We start from the raw sequence: 13,519 nt of genomic DNA on the forward strand, positions 1-13,519 counted from the left end.
GTCCTTTTTGCATTGCTTTAATTGTTGAGTAATCCTTGAAAAATTGTCTTGTTAAAACTCCATTGGTTTAGCTTTCATTTCATTTTTTTTTTTGTCTTTGGTTATTGCTTGTCTCTTTGTTTCCTTGTTTGTGAGTTGCCATATAGGTAATTGGAAAGGAGGATTGGTGTCATCCCTTGATGAATTTGAGTCAAGAAGCAAGGGGCCAACCACCTTAAGAGCTATTGGACTAAGAAGCACTCCAAATTGAGTGAATCACCAAAGAGATAACAACCACCAAAATTGAGGACGTTTTGTAATTTTTTAATTTGCAATTTACTTACCTTTATTGCTTTCAAGTTTTGTAACAAAAAGGCCTTTCATTGGAAGTGTGTTGGGAGCCTCCAATAGGTTACCAAACTTCCATTTGTGTGTAATAATTTTAGGCAATATTTCCTTAGGATAGTGAGTGTTTTGTTGGGAACGTTGATGTGGTCATCCAAACACTCTTAGGATTCACTTAGTTTACTTTTCTTGCTTACTTTCATAGCTTATTTCCTTTACCTTCCATTGTCAAACCGCCTAGATAGCTTTCCTTTTACCAATTAGTTGTTTACCTTATCTTTCACACCACTTTTAGTGTTTATTTTGGCTAGCTTAAACCATAGTTTCTTTTACCTTTTTGTTTTCAAACCTCCAGCAAGAAAGAACCACAACTTAGGAACCAACATGAGTCATCATTCATCTAGTGTTAATGGCGAGGGTACTAGTCATAAAGACCCTTTATCTAGAATCTTAGATGAGTTGAGTTCCCTCAAGTTATGGAAAGAAAAACAAGAGAGAAAAGAAAAAGGGAAAAAAAGAGTGGAAGAAATAAGTCAAGATGAAAGAAAGAAAATAAGAGAGGAAGAAAGAAGAAAAATAATGAAAGAAATGAAAAGAGGAAAACATGCCTCCTATAGTAGTCATAACTCTTGCAAGAGCCTAAGTGAAGAACTTCGTGACTATTACGAAGGAAGGCATAGGTCACATCTTAGACCTCACTCCCATAGAAGAGAAAAGGAAAGAAAGCCTCAAGAGGCTAACATTAACCTCTCATACTTCCATGGGAAGGACAATGTAGAGGCTAACTTAGATTGGGAAATAAGGGTAGAGCAACAACTTAAAAAGAAGTCTACTTCAAAATCTTATGGCTCTCACTCTTATCCAAAGAAAGACCAAGGTCAAGGCATCTTAGGGGTGACATCTTCTAAGCCCAAAGATGATAAGGGGAAGGCAATAGAAAAGCAAGCCCCTAAGGCTAGTATGCAAGAGAAAACTAGCTCTATAAAGTGCTTTAAATGTCTTGGAAGAGGACACATTACTTCTCAATGCCCCACCACAAAAACCATGATTATGAGGGGCCAAGACATTTATAGTAGCCAAGATGAGGCTACTACTTCACCTTCCTCTAGTGAAAGTGAAGAAGCAAAAGGGGAAGAATCTAGTGAAGAAATCTACCCCCAAGAAGATGGACAACCATTAGTGGTTATAGAGAAGTGTAAGGAGGTAAGTGTCTCCTCCAAGAGGTTAGCTAAGAAGGAAACTCATTTTACAATAAAGACAAACATTAAAGAAACTTTCCCACTTAGACAACCTCCACATTTTCTCTTTTTAAAAAGGCACTTGCTAGCATTGCCACACCTCTTGGGCTTGAGTTTATTCCTCAAGTAAAGAAGTTGTTGGATGAGGGTTTGGTTCGCAAGAGCTTAAATCCTTGTGCTTTGTTGGTGCCCAAAATAGGTATTATTAGGCACCAAGTCCCTAAAATAGGTGGTATGATGAATGTTTTGAGTGGTGCAACCCTCTTTTGTAAAATCACTCGTACACCTAACATCTTCATGGTGTGTGTACATAGGGACCCATTAGGTAGGTTTGTTCTTATTTTTAGTTTCAATACAAACTTAGGTACTCATATGGGACACCTTAGGTTTGTCATACTTTTTGGTAGGAATAATCAATATGAAAATACAGAAAAAGGTATGTTTTATTGCGTTACTTTTCTTAATTTTTTAAATAGTGATCAAGGGGTTCCCATGAACCCTAAGAGAATAAAGGTCATTCCTGAGTGGCCTACTCCACCAAGTATAAGAAAAATTTGGGGCTTCCATGACTTAACAAACTTTTACAAAAGGTTTGTCCCATATTTTTCTATACTTGTAGCACCACTCATTGAGTTAGTGAGAAACCATGTTCCTTCATGGGAAGATGCCCAGGAAATGGGTTTTCAGACCTTACCTTCCTTCAACATACCAAACACCACTAATAAATATGTTTTTGTTCTTTTTACAGGTGTTGAAGGAAGGAGCCCAAGGTATGAAGAACCTCGGGATTTGATGTCAAATCCTTTCTAAGGTGGAGGGAATGATGCAATCCTACCCCGCAAGGGCATTGGGTAGAAGACTGCAAGTCGATTGGGCTAGAGATCCAAGGGAAGGCCCTAGGGTTCTCATGAGCCTTAGGGTAGATTTCGAGCCCATGGTCTAAGTATGAGCCCGCTTATCTTTGTAAATATTAGAATAGGTTTTTCCTTCCTCTGGGCCTTGTATTTTGGTCATTCTAGTAGTATAGTGTTTTAGCCTTGTATTTCGGGACATTTTGAGTAGTCTTTGTAGTAAGGACTTTTTTTTTTGTATTTTCATGTTTTTTGTCATCGGGGTGAGCTTAGCTATTATAGGGGGTGTGTAGCTAAGCTCTAGCTTCTCATCTCAAGGAGGTGAGCTTAGCTATTAGAGAGGTATGTGTAGCTAAGCTCTAACTTGTTTAGGAATCTTCTTAAGGAAGCTTCTCAAGGAGGTGAGCTTAGTTATAAGAGGGGTGTGTGTAGCTAAGCTCTAGCTTCTCAAGGAAGTTTTCTCAAAGAAGCTTCTCAAGGAAGTTTTCTCAAGAAAGCTTGTCAAGGAAGCTACCTAGTCTATAAATAGAAGCATGTGTAACACTAGTTGTAACTTTGATGAATGAGAGTCTTGTGAGACACAACTCAAAGTTCAAATTCTCTCCCTTTTTCTTCCTTCAATTTCATGCTCCCCCCCTCTCTCTTTCTCTCCCTCTTTCTTTTCCTCCATTGAAGCATCCTCTCCAAGCTTCTTATCCAAGGCTCATCTTGGTGGTGAAGCTCCTTCTTCCATGGCTTATTCCTTAACGGATGGCGCCTCCTCTCACCTCTTTTCCTTTGTCTTCCGCCGCATCTCCATATGGTGGAAAATCACCATTAAAGGACCCCATTGAAGCTCAAAGATCCAGCCTCCATAGAAGCCCCACAAGCAAGCTTCTATCACTTAAAGGGTCTTAGCATTAACTTGCCACCCTTAAAGGGTCTTATTATTAATCTGTCGCCTTTGAAAGGTCTTATAGTCGTGTGATTGTATAATTCATAGCTCACAACTCAATGCACACAACATTTCAATGCACTAATATATTACAAGTCAATACATACTCAATTTATCACATATATTCTATCTCAATCACAATGGTATAATCCCAAAATAGCATGTTATCACACCTCATGAATCATACACACTTTACCTATGAACTATGCAATACACACAACTACTCAATTGTTTTCAAAATCATTTTAACTCGTCGGGTTCCTACAATGGATCCCATCACAATACTCGTCGCCCTTAAAGGGTCTTACAACTGTGTGATTGCACAATTCATTGCTCACAACTCAATACATACATCTCATTTCAATACACATGTATTTCATCATTCATCACAGATTCAATTTATCACATACTCACAATTTGAATCACCATTTCATAATCTCAACATCACAATTTATACCAAAGGTTTATCACAACATGGGGAGTAAAACCCCTCAAATAATTTCACATAATTATATCAAAATCATGGGTCAAAACACAAAAACATCAAGAGCACTCAAGTTTATCAATTAATTCTCATCAAAACATCAATTGGTACATAAACACAACAATATTGTATTTATAACCGTAAAGGAAAATTTGTGATTCAATAAACATCCCAAAATAAACTTCAATTTAATCCTCTAAGGATCCCTACACATGTTCATTCTAACCCCAATTGTGATAAACTCATCCCTTACCTCTAAGAGGGCTCACGTGTGCATTGTCACAGCAATAACGGCATCTCTAGCGGTTTCCTGAGATTCCTCCAGTTTTTTCTCCGACTGCTCTGATAGGGTTCCCAAACGTCAGAGAGAAGGAGAAGGGATTGAAGGCTCCATTGTGTACTGTCTTCGTTCGATTCAGTTTTCTCTCTCCAAAAATATTATTTCACAAATCTCAACGGTGAAGGTTTGAGGAATTGAATCGTCAACCACATATCAACATTTCATGACAATCCAACGGTTAACTAGTTTGGGATCTTAGTTTTACTGAGACAGTTTTGGGTTTCTACGGAAAAAGAAAAAGTTGTGATAAAAAGGGTTTTTCTCTCAACTCCAACATCTTTTCGTAATTACCAACAGTGAGAATGTTCGGAAATGAGCTCTGACCATAGTGAACAAATTTCCCGATGATCCAATGGCGAATGAGTCCGAGATCATCATTTTTCTGAGATAGGTTTGGTGGTATGCGAAAAAAAGAGGGTTTTGGGAGGAGAAGAGGGGAAAACGAAATTGAGAGAAAGAGGAGGCATCATTAGTGTGAAAATTGACATAACACGTCTCTATTTATAGCTAGGGTACTTAAAACTTATCATTTACTCTATTTATTTATTTTTATAATTTTATAAAAACAAACTCTATTTTATTCCCAATCAAATGAATAAATAAAATACCATTTTTATTTTCTCTCAAACCATTATTTTAATTCATAAAGTTATTTCTCCTTATTTATTTGATTATAAAAAAACTTATCATTTTTTTAAAACTCTATTTATTTACAAATAGCAATCTCTTTTAAATTAGTTTACGAAAAATGGAATGTTATACAGTGAACCTCTCTACCCACTACACCTCAATGTATCTCTATTCATCATCCACTTTCTCAACGCAACCTCACCATTCAAAGATGACATAGAACCTTCAGTTTTTTACTCTTTCTTTGATACTCTCGCTCTTGCCGCCGTGTCTAGACATGACAACAAAACTCGTACCCATGGATACCTGCTCGAACCCACCCCAACTTTGACAGGGATTACCCGACTTTTTTAAGTGGGATCAGGGTCGGGGATGGTGTCACTATCCGCCATGTACCTGTACCCATACCTGCCCCAATGATGAAATTATTAAAATTTTATTTATTACTTGTTAATTTTATTTTAGAATTTTTAGATAATTTAAGATTCTTTTATTGACGTTTTTGGTAGACAAATGTGGTGCAATGAATTTATTGATATATAAGTAGTTAAAAATAAATGTGTAATAATCAATTTAATTTTTCTAAAATCAGATTTTTAATATAATTTTTGACAAAAAAAACTTATTTTACAAATTTGAGGATTAATCATACGAACTATTCTCAGGAACTGTGTGTGTGTGTGTGTGAATGAATTTATTGATATATAAGTAGTAAAAATAAATGTGTAATAATCAATTTAATTTTTCTAAAATCAGATTTTTAATCTCATAATAAAAGGTTCAACATGCTCAATCATGTCATTCAAAAATGCAAAACACAAAGCGCTCAATTCTAGCAATTTTATCCGTTTAAATCTATTGTACTGTAATTTTGCTAGAAATCAATTTTAACACTCCTTACTACTTCCCTAAGATTTTTCCATGTTCTAAATTCATTTTTGAGCTTAAAATCACTGAATTAAATCATCTAATACTCAAAATTCCCCTGCTGTCCAGGTTCACCAAATTTCGTTCCTAAGCTTTATTTAGATTTTCTAGGTGCTCCGAAAATCGATTTTTCCTAATCCTTATGTGTTGCCCTACATTTTCATACCTAACAAACTCATTTTTTGAGGTTAAAAACTCAAGAAAAACAATTCATACAACAACACTATCCAATTCAATTTCATGCTAAAATTATGGCTTCCTAAAAATCTCCTTAACTTGTTTTGCTCATAACTTTCTCTAGAAATTTTTGTTTTAGATGCACCTTAAGTCTAACCCTAGGTTTTAATACCCAAAAAACTCATTTTTGGCATCAAAATCTCAAGAGAAACAGCTTGCCACACAGATTTAGAACAAGGTAGCAATATGAAGGTCATGTACCTAAGCTTGATAGAAGAAGGGTTCAAGAACACTTGGAAAAGCTTGGAAGAAGAATGAAAATGGTGTTTCCTTCCCTCATGACCAGCTCATGAAAGAGAGGAAGAATGACAAAGTTTTGTGAGCTTTTAGAGTTTAAATGAAACTTATAGAAGAAGCTTAGAGCATGGTCCATTGGATTATTGTGTAGGACTTAATGGCCAAATTTGACACACTAAATGACCTTGATGGGCTATGTGTAGTTGTGCCATCCAATACCAAGTGTGGTGTGCTTCACTTTTAAATTTTTTACTCAAAAAGGTTAAAGTAGAGTTTTGCAAAAATGGATATTCTTGCTTTATACTAAAACTAGTAAATTCTATTCTAAACACCTTGATTGGTGTGCTAATCTCCATATGATTACATGTAATCAGAGTAAACCTCACATTGAGATTACTCTCTCCAGGGCCATGTACAGACATTTTGGAGCCTAAGGCGAAAATGTTAAAGGGGTCTTTTTTTTTACAATAATTTTAAAGAGACTTAGTATATTATATAAAATATCAAATTTTATATTAATCTTCTAGCTTTTTTAGCTGCAAAATCATTTATCAGAGTTTTATAATCAAACAATTCTAACACTTCATTTTCAATAGATAAAATAGCTAATCCATTCAATCTATCTTGTACCATTGTTGATTTTTGATATGATTTAAGCAATTTTAATTTTGAACTTACTTCTGCGTCATTTTTATGAATAATAACAAATTTATCAAGGGCACCACATTGAGATTCAATTAACTTTTCAACTTTTCATTTTTTCTTCAATTTTTCATAACCGGATTCATACTTTCTATTTGACATTTTCTTTTGTAAATAATCAAAATAAAAAAATTAACTAAATATTAAAGAAATCTAAATAAACTAAACTCTAAAATAAATATAGAAAATGATGATCGATGAACAGAACAATAGAACCTGAAATTGGAAACAGACATAGATTTTGTTGTTTAGATGTGTCAGGCGCAAGGGTGCTACGTGATACACATTGTATTGCTGCGTACCCAGAGTCATGCCCGTGAAATGAATTGTTCCACCAATCCACCGGGATGGAGATGAAAGACTCCGTACGCAGGACGCCGGAATGTATGCGATTTATAGGCGTTCAGAATCCAAACGATGTCAAATCCAGAGAGGTTGAGCGCGGAGACAAAGTTTGATCAATAGACAATAGGTTTCATTCAAGGGAAGGAGAATAATAGATTTTTTTTATGAACAGAAGATGAGGAGAGAAAAAACGTGAAGAATGCAGTCTGGAGAGTGAGATACGTTAGTTAGGGAATTGAGATATGTTAAAGGAAAGTTAATATGGACTTACTTTTTGGGATAAATAAAATACTTTAAATGACATTAATTGTGATATTGGTTAATTTTTAAAAGATGATATTGATTGACTAGTTTTTAGGGAAAAAAGAGATTTTTAAATTATTTTATTTTGATCAGTTAAAATTTGTTAATAGTTAATAATAAAAAAAATTTAGAGGCCTAAAAATTATTTGTTTTTGGACCTTAGACTGATGCCTAATTTACCTTGCATCTTGCACGACCCTGACTATATCATAGAGTTAAATTACACTGCCACTTAGTACACAATGCAATCTTGTCACAAATAAAATTTTCATGCAGGTAGTTTTCATATCTCTGTTAGCTAAGTTAAACAAATTGTTTATACTAAAAAAATATTTATATAGCATAGAAATTATACACTTAAAATTATGCAGAGAATAAATTAAATCACATGAGCACAAAATTAATTACTTAGTATGTCTAGAATTTCAGGATGTTACTGGCTTAATTTTTTCAATGGGTGAAATTTTGGGCGCCATTTAACTGCAAAAAATAAAAATATACGTGTTATATTTATATGATAACAATGAAGTAATATGAAAAATATGTACTCACAACACAATTGCATGTAAGAATTTTGAAAGGAAACTGAGTTGGAGATAAAACTTAGAGTGTGTCATCAAAATGGTATTATATAGGACTCTGACTTTTCAACCAATTTAGGAAATAATTTTACTGATTATTTTTTTGTGCTGCCACTAATTGTTTTAAACATTACGTAAATTGAGTAATATAACTATTTTTTTTATACATTTAGGTTAAATGTAATATATCTATTTTTTATATGAATCATTTAAACGTAATATATTTTTATATTTTATAATTGCACGCATCAATTAGTATCAAATTAAAAAATATTATATGTTATCAATTGCACGTATCAATTAATAACAATTTCATAATATATTTATAGTTTTATATTATCAATTTGACATATCAATTATAAATATATTTAATTTCATGTAATAAACTATATATAATTCAATAGTAACTATTTTTTTAATTCATTAGATATATAAAAAAATAACATAAAGAAATTGGTACATTTGAATCTTAATCACAATCCTTATCATCATTGTATTAGAATAGATTAAAAAATAGATAAATGAATTTATATATTTCTGATTAAAAAATTATTTATATTTTTATTCAACATTAAAAGTATATAATTCAAATATTTTGTCATTGGAAAGAAATATTTTGATTTCCTTTAATAAACTACATATAGTTAAATAGTAACTATTTTTTTAATTCATTATATATATATATATATATATATATATATATATATATATATATATATATATATATATATATATATATATATATATATATATATATATATATATAAAGTTTAAAGAAACTATTTATTTAAACAGTATATTATATGTCACCTTAAAATATTATACTTTTTTAATATAGTAAATATTATAAATTCATAAAATATAAAAATTCAGGTAAAAAAAAGAAATCTTCAATATATATAGTTAGTTTAAATAAAATATTTAATTTTTGAAAGCAGCACTGCAAATTACACTTTTAGCCTAAACAATGAGTTGAAACAAAATTAGAAATTATTATATTAATCTCCTTTTCAGCTGAAAAATTTGAAATTACAACAATATTCTCACTCCTACTTTTATATATATAAAGATTTTATGTATTGGAAATATAAATTAATCATTATAATTGCTAAATAATAATAATATTTTAATTACAAATTTTAGAAAAAATTGTAGTGTAGTTATTAACTTTATTTTTAAGATTTTTTTATTAATTTTTATATATTTCTTTTAATTAAAATATAATTTATACCTTACATAAAATTAAATTAAAAAATTGAAGTAAATTCCTCGTGAGTTTCACTAACCCCGCTGAGTATAAATTTAAATTTAAATTTTCTATCCCCATCTCTACTAAACCCAGCATTAAATTTAAACCTTTCATGTGTCCTCACAAGAGCTCGATGGAAAGAGCTCACTTGCCTCAAAATCGTCCCATTGCCATGGCTAAAGCATTCATTGAACATGTATTTCGATAGAATTGCTCGAAGCCGAACATAAAACCAAAATAAAAACACAAAATCAAAAGAAAAAAAAAATCTGAGTACTTGTGTATTTTCCATCGAACAACTACCTCCATATGTATCATGAACATTCGTTTACACTGTTTAGGCTAAGATGTAAATTAATCTTAAAAAAAATCTAAATTAGGAAAAACTCAAAGCTTAGAAAAAATCTAAATTAGGGAAAACTCAGCTTAGATCAAAAGAGAAGCACTTTGAAATTATTATATATACAACAGCTGTGGTCTCAACATTGCATGGCACCAGGCAGGTTCAGCATACAAAATAGGCTGCAAACACCTTGATCTCCACATGAATTGAATGTGTTAAAGCACATATAGTTGTGTAGGAGTCCAGGGAATTAAGCAATTCTATTCTAGTTATCTCTATCATTGTGCTGTTTATTATCTTCGAACAAATCCTCTGGAGGGTCGTAGATGATCATACCTGGGAAAATCTCTAAGAAGTCATCTTTTACTTTCTCACGTAATTCTGGATAGGGAATGAGCCCTTTTAATATCACGCGAAAAGGCAATGAAAGAGGAGGTTCAGGAGACTGTCTCATTTCTTCATATATGTCCATTGCCTCTGAGGGCAACCCGTTATCTAGAAAAGCTCTGATAATATCTCCGAATGTATGCTGATCAAATAAAACTTCCTCTGTTTTCAAATCACCCCAAACCTTTTTAGCTTCTTCTACCCTTTTGTTTCGTGCAAGCATCATAAGCATGTCCCTATAAAAAAACATGTCTGGCCGGTACCATATTTCTTTCCGGACTATATCATACAACTGAGACAGAAATGAATGATTTGTCATTAAATGATCAATGCAAATCAGAATATTAGATCAAACAGTTACTAACACCAAGAACTTGGTACTAAAATTAATGAAATGTTAGATAAAATTTAAGCTTTTGCAGTCTTTTTTATTGTTTTCTTTTTTCTGGTTCAATTTTATATTATATGTTCACTACACATTATGGATAAACAGGTAATTTTCAGTCATAAAGTACAGTAGCATAAGGGCATGAAAAAAGCAATTCAAGAGAAGTGGATAAATTGCTGTTAGGCATGGCAATAACGAGGAAAACGTGGCACTAGCTGAGAAGGTTTGGCGTGTCTATGCTAGGAGGAAGTTTAAAAAATAAGTAGGATCTAAGCCACTTATTGTATAGGCTATGAGGCACTAAAAGGGGTTAGGGGGTTAGCCGCTTCTGTTATAGGAAGTCTATTTAAATAGACTTTCGAATCAGTGAGAGGACACTTTTCAGATTTTATCTTTGCTGTAAACTGGCTTGCCCAGTGAGAAAGGAGATAGTTCCTTTGTGTAACCCATTTTCCTCCTTCTATCAATAATAATTCAACGGTTAATCCCACCCTTTTCTCTTTACTTCTCAGTCTTGGGCTATGGAATCCTAACTTGTTAATCCTCCCCCCTTGAACTACCTTTTCAGTGAGTTGGACCTAGTCATTCTCCATTCCGTTGTAGAACAGAGGCAATTTAACCGAAGTACTTAACATCAACTAAGACTGTACATTTTGTGGTAAAACCATGAAGAAATCTAGCCTCATAAACTAACAGAATTGAGAGTAAATGGATCTTTGCTACTAAAAAGAATCCATATGGTTCTATGGCTGGATTGAAGGCTCGATTGATAACTAAAGAGAATGCTCAACTTACTAGGTTGATCACTCTAAGACTTTCTCTATGGTGGCTATCCTCATATTAGTTTGCCTCTTTGTTTCTGTTGTGGCCACTCATTGTTGGCTGCTTCATTACTAGGATGTAAATAATTCTTTCATGGTGATCCATAAGAACATGTATACGTGAAGCTCATAGGGACTTGACTTTTGCAAACTTTACAAATCTCTATATAGGTTGAAACAAGTCATGACTGAATTTGGTCTATAAAAGAGTGCATGTGACTATTGAAAGTAAGACTTGTGATAATCTTACTGCGAAAATGAATGATAACAACAAATATGTGTTGGAAGACTCAAAGAGATATAGAAGGCTTGTGTGAAAATTCAATTATCTTACTGTGATGTGACCAGATATTGCCTTCTCAGTGAATGTAGTTGGTTTGTCCACATCACCCAGAACTACACAAAGGATATAGCTGTTCACACTAAAATATCTTAAAGGAGCACTAGGTAATGAGGATGTTTATCAAGATCTAGGTGCTTGTGATGGTGAGGGATTCCCTAATGCAGATTGGGCAGGATCTCTAGTTGGCGGTAAGCCAACAACAGCATATTGTCTTTGTCAGTGGTAATTGTGTAGCTCTGAATCTAAGTACAGGGTAACGGTTCAAGTTATGCATAAGCTTATGTGTATCCCATTTATTGAAGGAACTTGATGTTGGGATCTCTTATCCTATGGAGATACATTGTAACAAACAAACAGGCTAAAAATCTCGTATTCCATTCAAGACCTAAGCACATGAAGTGGATCACCATTTGCATATACTAGTATAATTTGTTCAAATTGGACGATAGGTTAAAATAATGAGATGTTTTATTATCAAAAGAAGGAACCTTGACGCAGAGGAAGAATTGATTCTGTCTCTGGAACTCGGCCAGGACGGCGACGAGGTCGGACTTGAGCAAGCGGGAGACGCTGGACCGGATGAAGCGGTCTAGCCGGACCGGGTCCGACCGGAACCTCTTCAGCTCTTTGGCCACCACCAGCCCTTCCTTCCCCATCTCCTTCTTCCGCCGCCATATCGAAAGGCTTGGGCTCGACGCCCCACTCGAAGCCCACCGGGCCCAGTTACGGGTGCCCGCTCGCACCACTGCAGCAACCGCAACACGCACCAGCATTAATAATCACTGAAACAGAACGAGGAGGAAGGGGAGGAACAAACAAGCTACGCTACAAATCTAAAACTATGGTGAAAATTCCCCAAAAAATTTAGACAATTTTTGAAGGATGCAAATGTAACAACGTTACGCAATTTTTGATAAGGAGATCCAAAATAGTTAAAAAGGCTGTAAAATTCGTCCTCGTGTTTTACTTACTTCTGCAAGTTTGTTTTTTATTTTCTAATTTACTAGTTATCTTATATTTTAAAATTATCTTAGTCCTGATTTTAACAATAGTTAAATCCTAAACGTTGACTCATATAATTTTACCACTACATCCAAACCTAAGTACTTATTTAAATATATTAAATATGTAAAATATAATATTAATATAAATTTTATAAAAAAATAATTCAAAATTTAAATTTTATTTTTTTAATTTATTATATTTTTATAATCTTATATATTATTTTTTAAAATATAACATATAAGGTTAAATTATATTTTCATACAAATTAGAATAATCATATTTATTTAATTTTATTTTTATTTTATATATTATATTTATCTTTTAAAATAATGTTTATATTTTAGTGATAACTTTTTTATCTATATTAAGATATTCATGTTATTTATTATAATATAAAAATATCAATAAATCACATAAATAAATATTTTAAAAAAATATAAAATATTGTCATTTTATTTAATTACATAATTTTATTATATAATTTAATTCTTTTAAGAAAATAACATATCTAATTAAATAAAGTTAAATATAAAAATATTAATATAATAAATAACAAGAAAATCTCAATATAAGTATAAAAATACTGTCATTAAATCACATATATAAATATTTTAAAAGATAATAAAATAAAATCATTTTATGAAATTATAATTTATATAAAAAAATATACATTAAAGATAAAAATTTATATTATATATTTACTGTATAAAATAAATTTTGAATAATATGATAAAAATACATAAGATTATAAAAATATAATAAATTAAAAAAGAATAAATTTTAAATTTTAAATTTATTTTACATAAAACTTATATTAATATTATATTTTACACTAAATATCCAAATGGTC

The 13,519-nt window shown here is 32.2% G+C and overlaps 1 protein-coding gene across 1 annotated transcript; it reads right to left on the reverse strand.

Annotated features, from left to right (window-relative positions):
* Window positions 1–9,666: 9,666 nt before the first annotated feature.
* Window positions 9,667–12,593, reverse strand: LOC100807089 (pentatricopeptide repeat-containing protein At1g62350). The gene is made up of 2 exons (XM_003530296.5): window positions 12,153–12,593; window positions 9,667–10,404 (listed from the first exon to the last, which is right to left on the reverse strand). Exons 1-2 carry the CDS (start codon window positions 12,435–12,437, stop codon window positions 9,991–9,993), a joined length of 699 nt encoding a protein of 232 aa, XP_003530344.1. The 5' UTR covers window positions 12,438–12,593; the 3' UTR covers window positions 9,667–9,990.
* Between the last annotated feature and the right edge of the window lie 926 nt (window positions 12,594–13,519).

Source organism: Glycine max, chromosome 7, assembly GCF_000004515.6.
Source record: "Glycine max cultivar Williams 82 chromosome 7, Glycine_max_v4.0, whole genome shotgun sequence".
Classification (NCBI taxonomy): Eukaryota; Viridiplantae; Streptophyta; class Magnoliopsida; order Fabales; family Fabaceae; genus Glycine; species Glycine max.

Bases quoted from the DNA above. Each gene is read 5' to 3' on its own strand.
- LOC100807089 (XM_003530296.5), bottom strand. From the start codon at position 12,437: ATGCTGGTGCGTGTTGCGGTTGCTGCAGTGGTGCGAGCGGGCACCCGT. The intron at 10,405-12,152 runs GTTCCTTCTTTT...TTTCTGTCTCAG, and splicing joins AATTCTTCCTCTGCGTCAAG to TTGTATGATATAGTCCGGAA.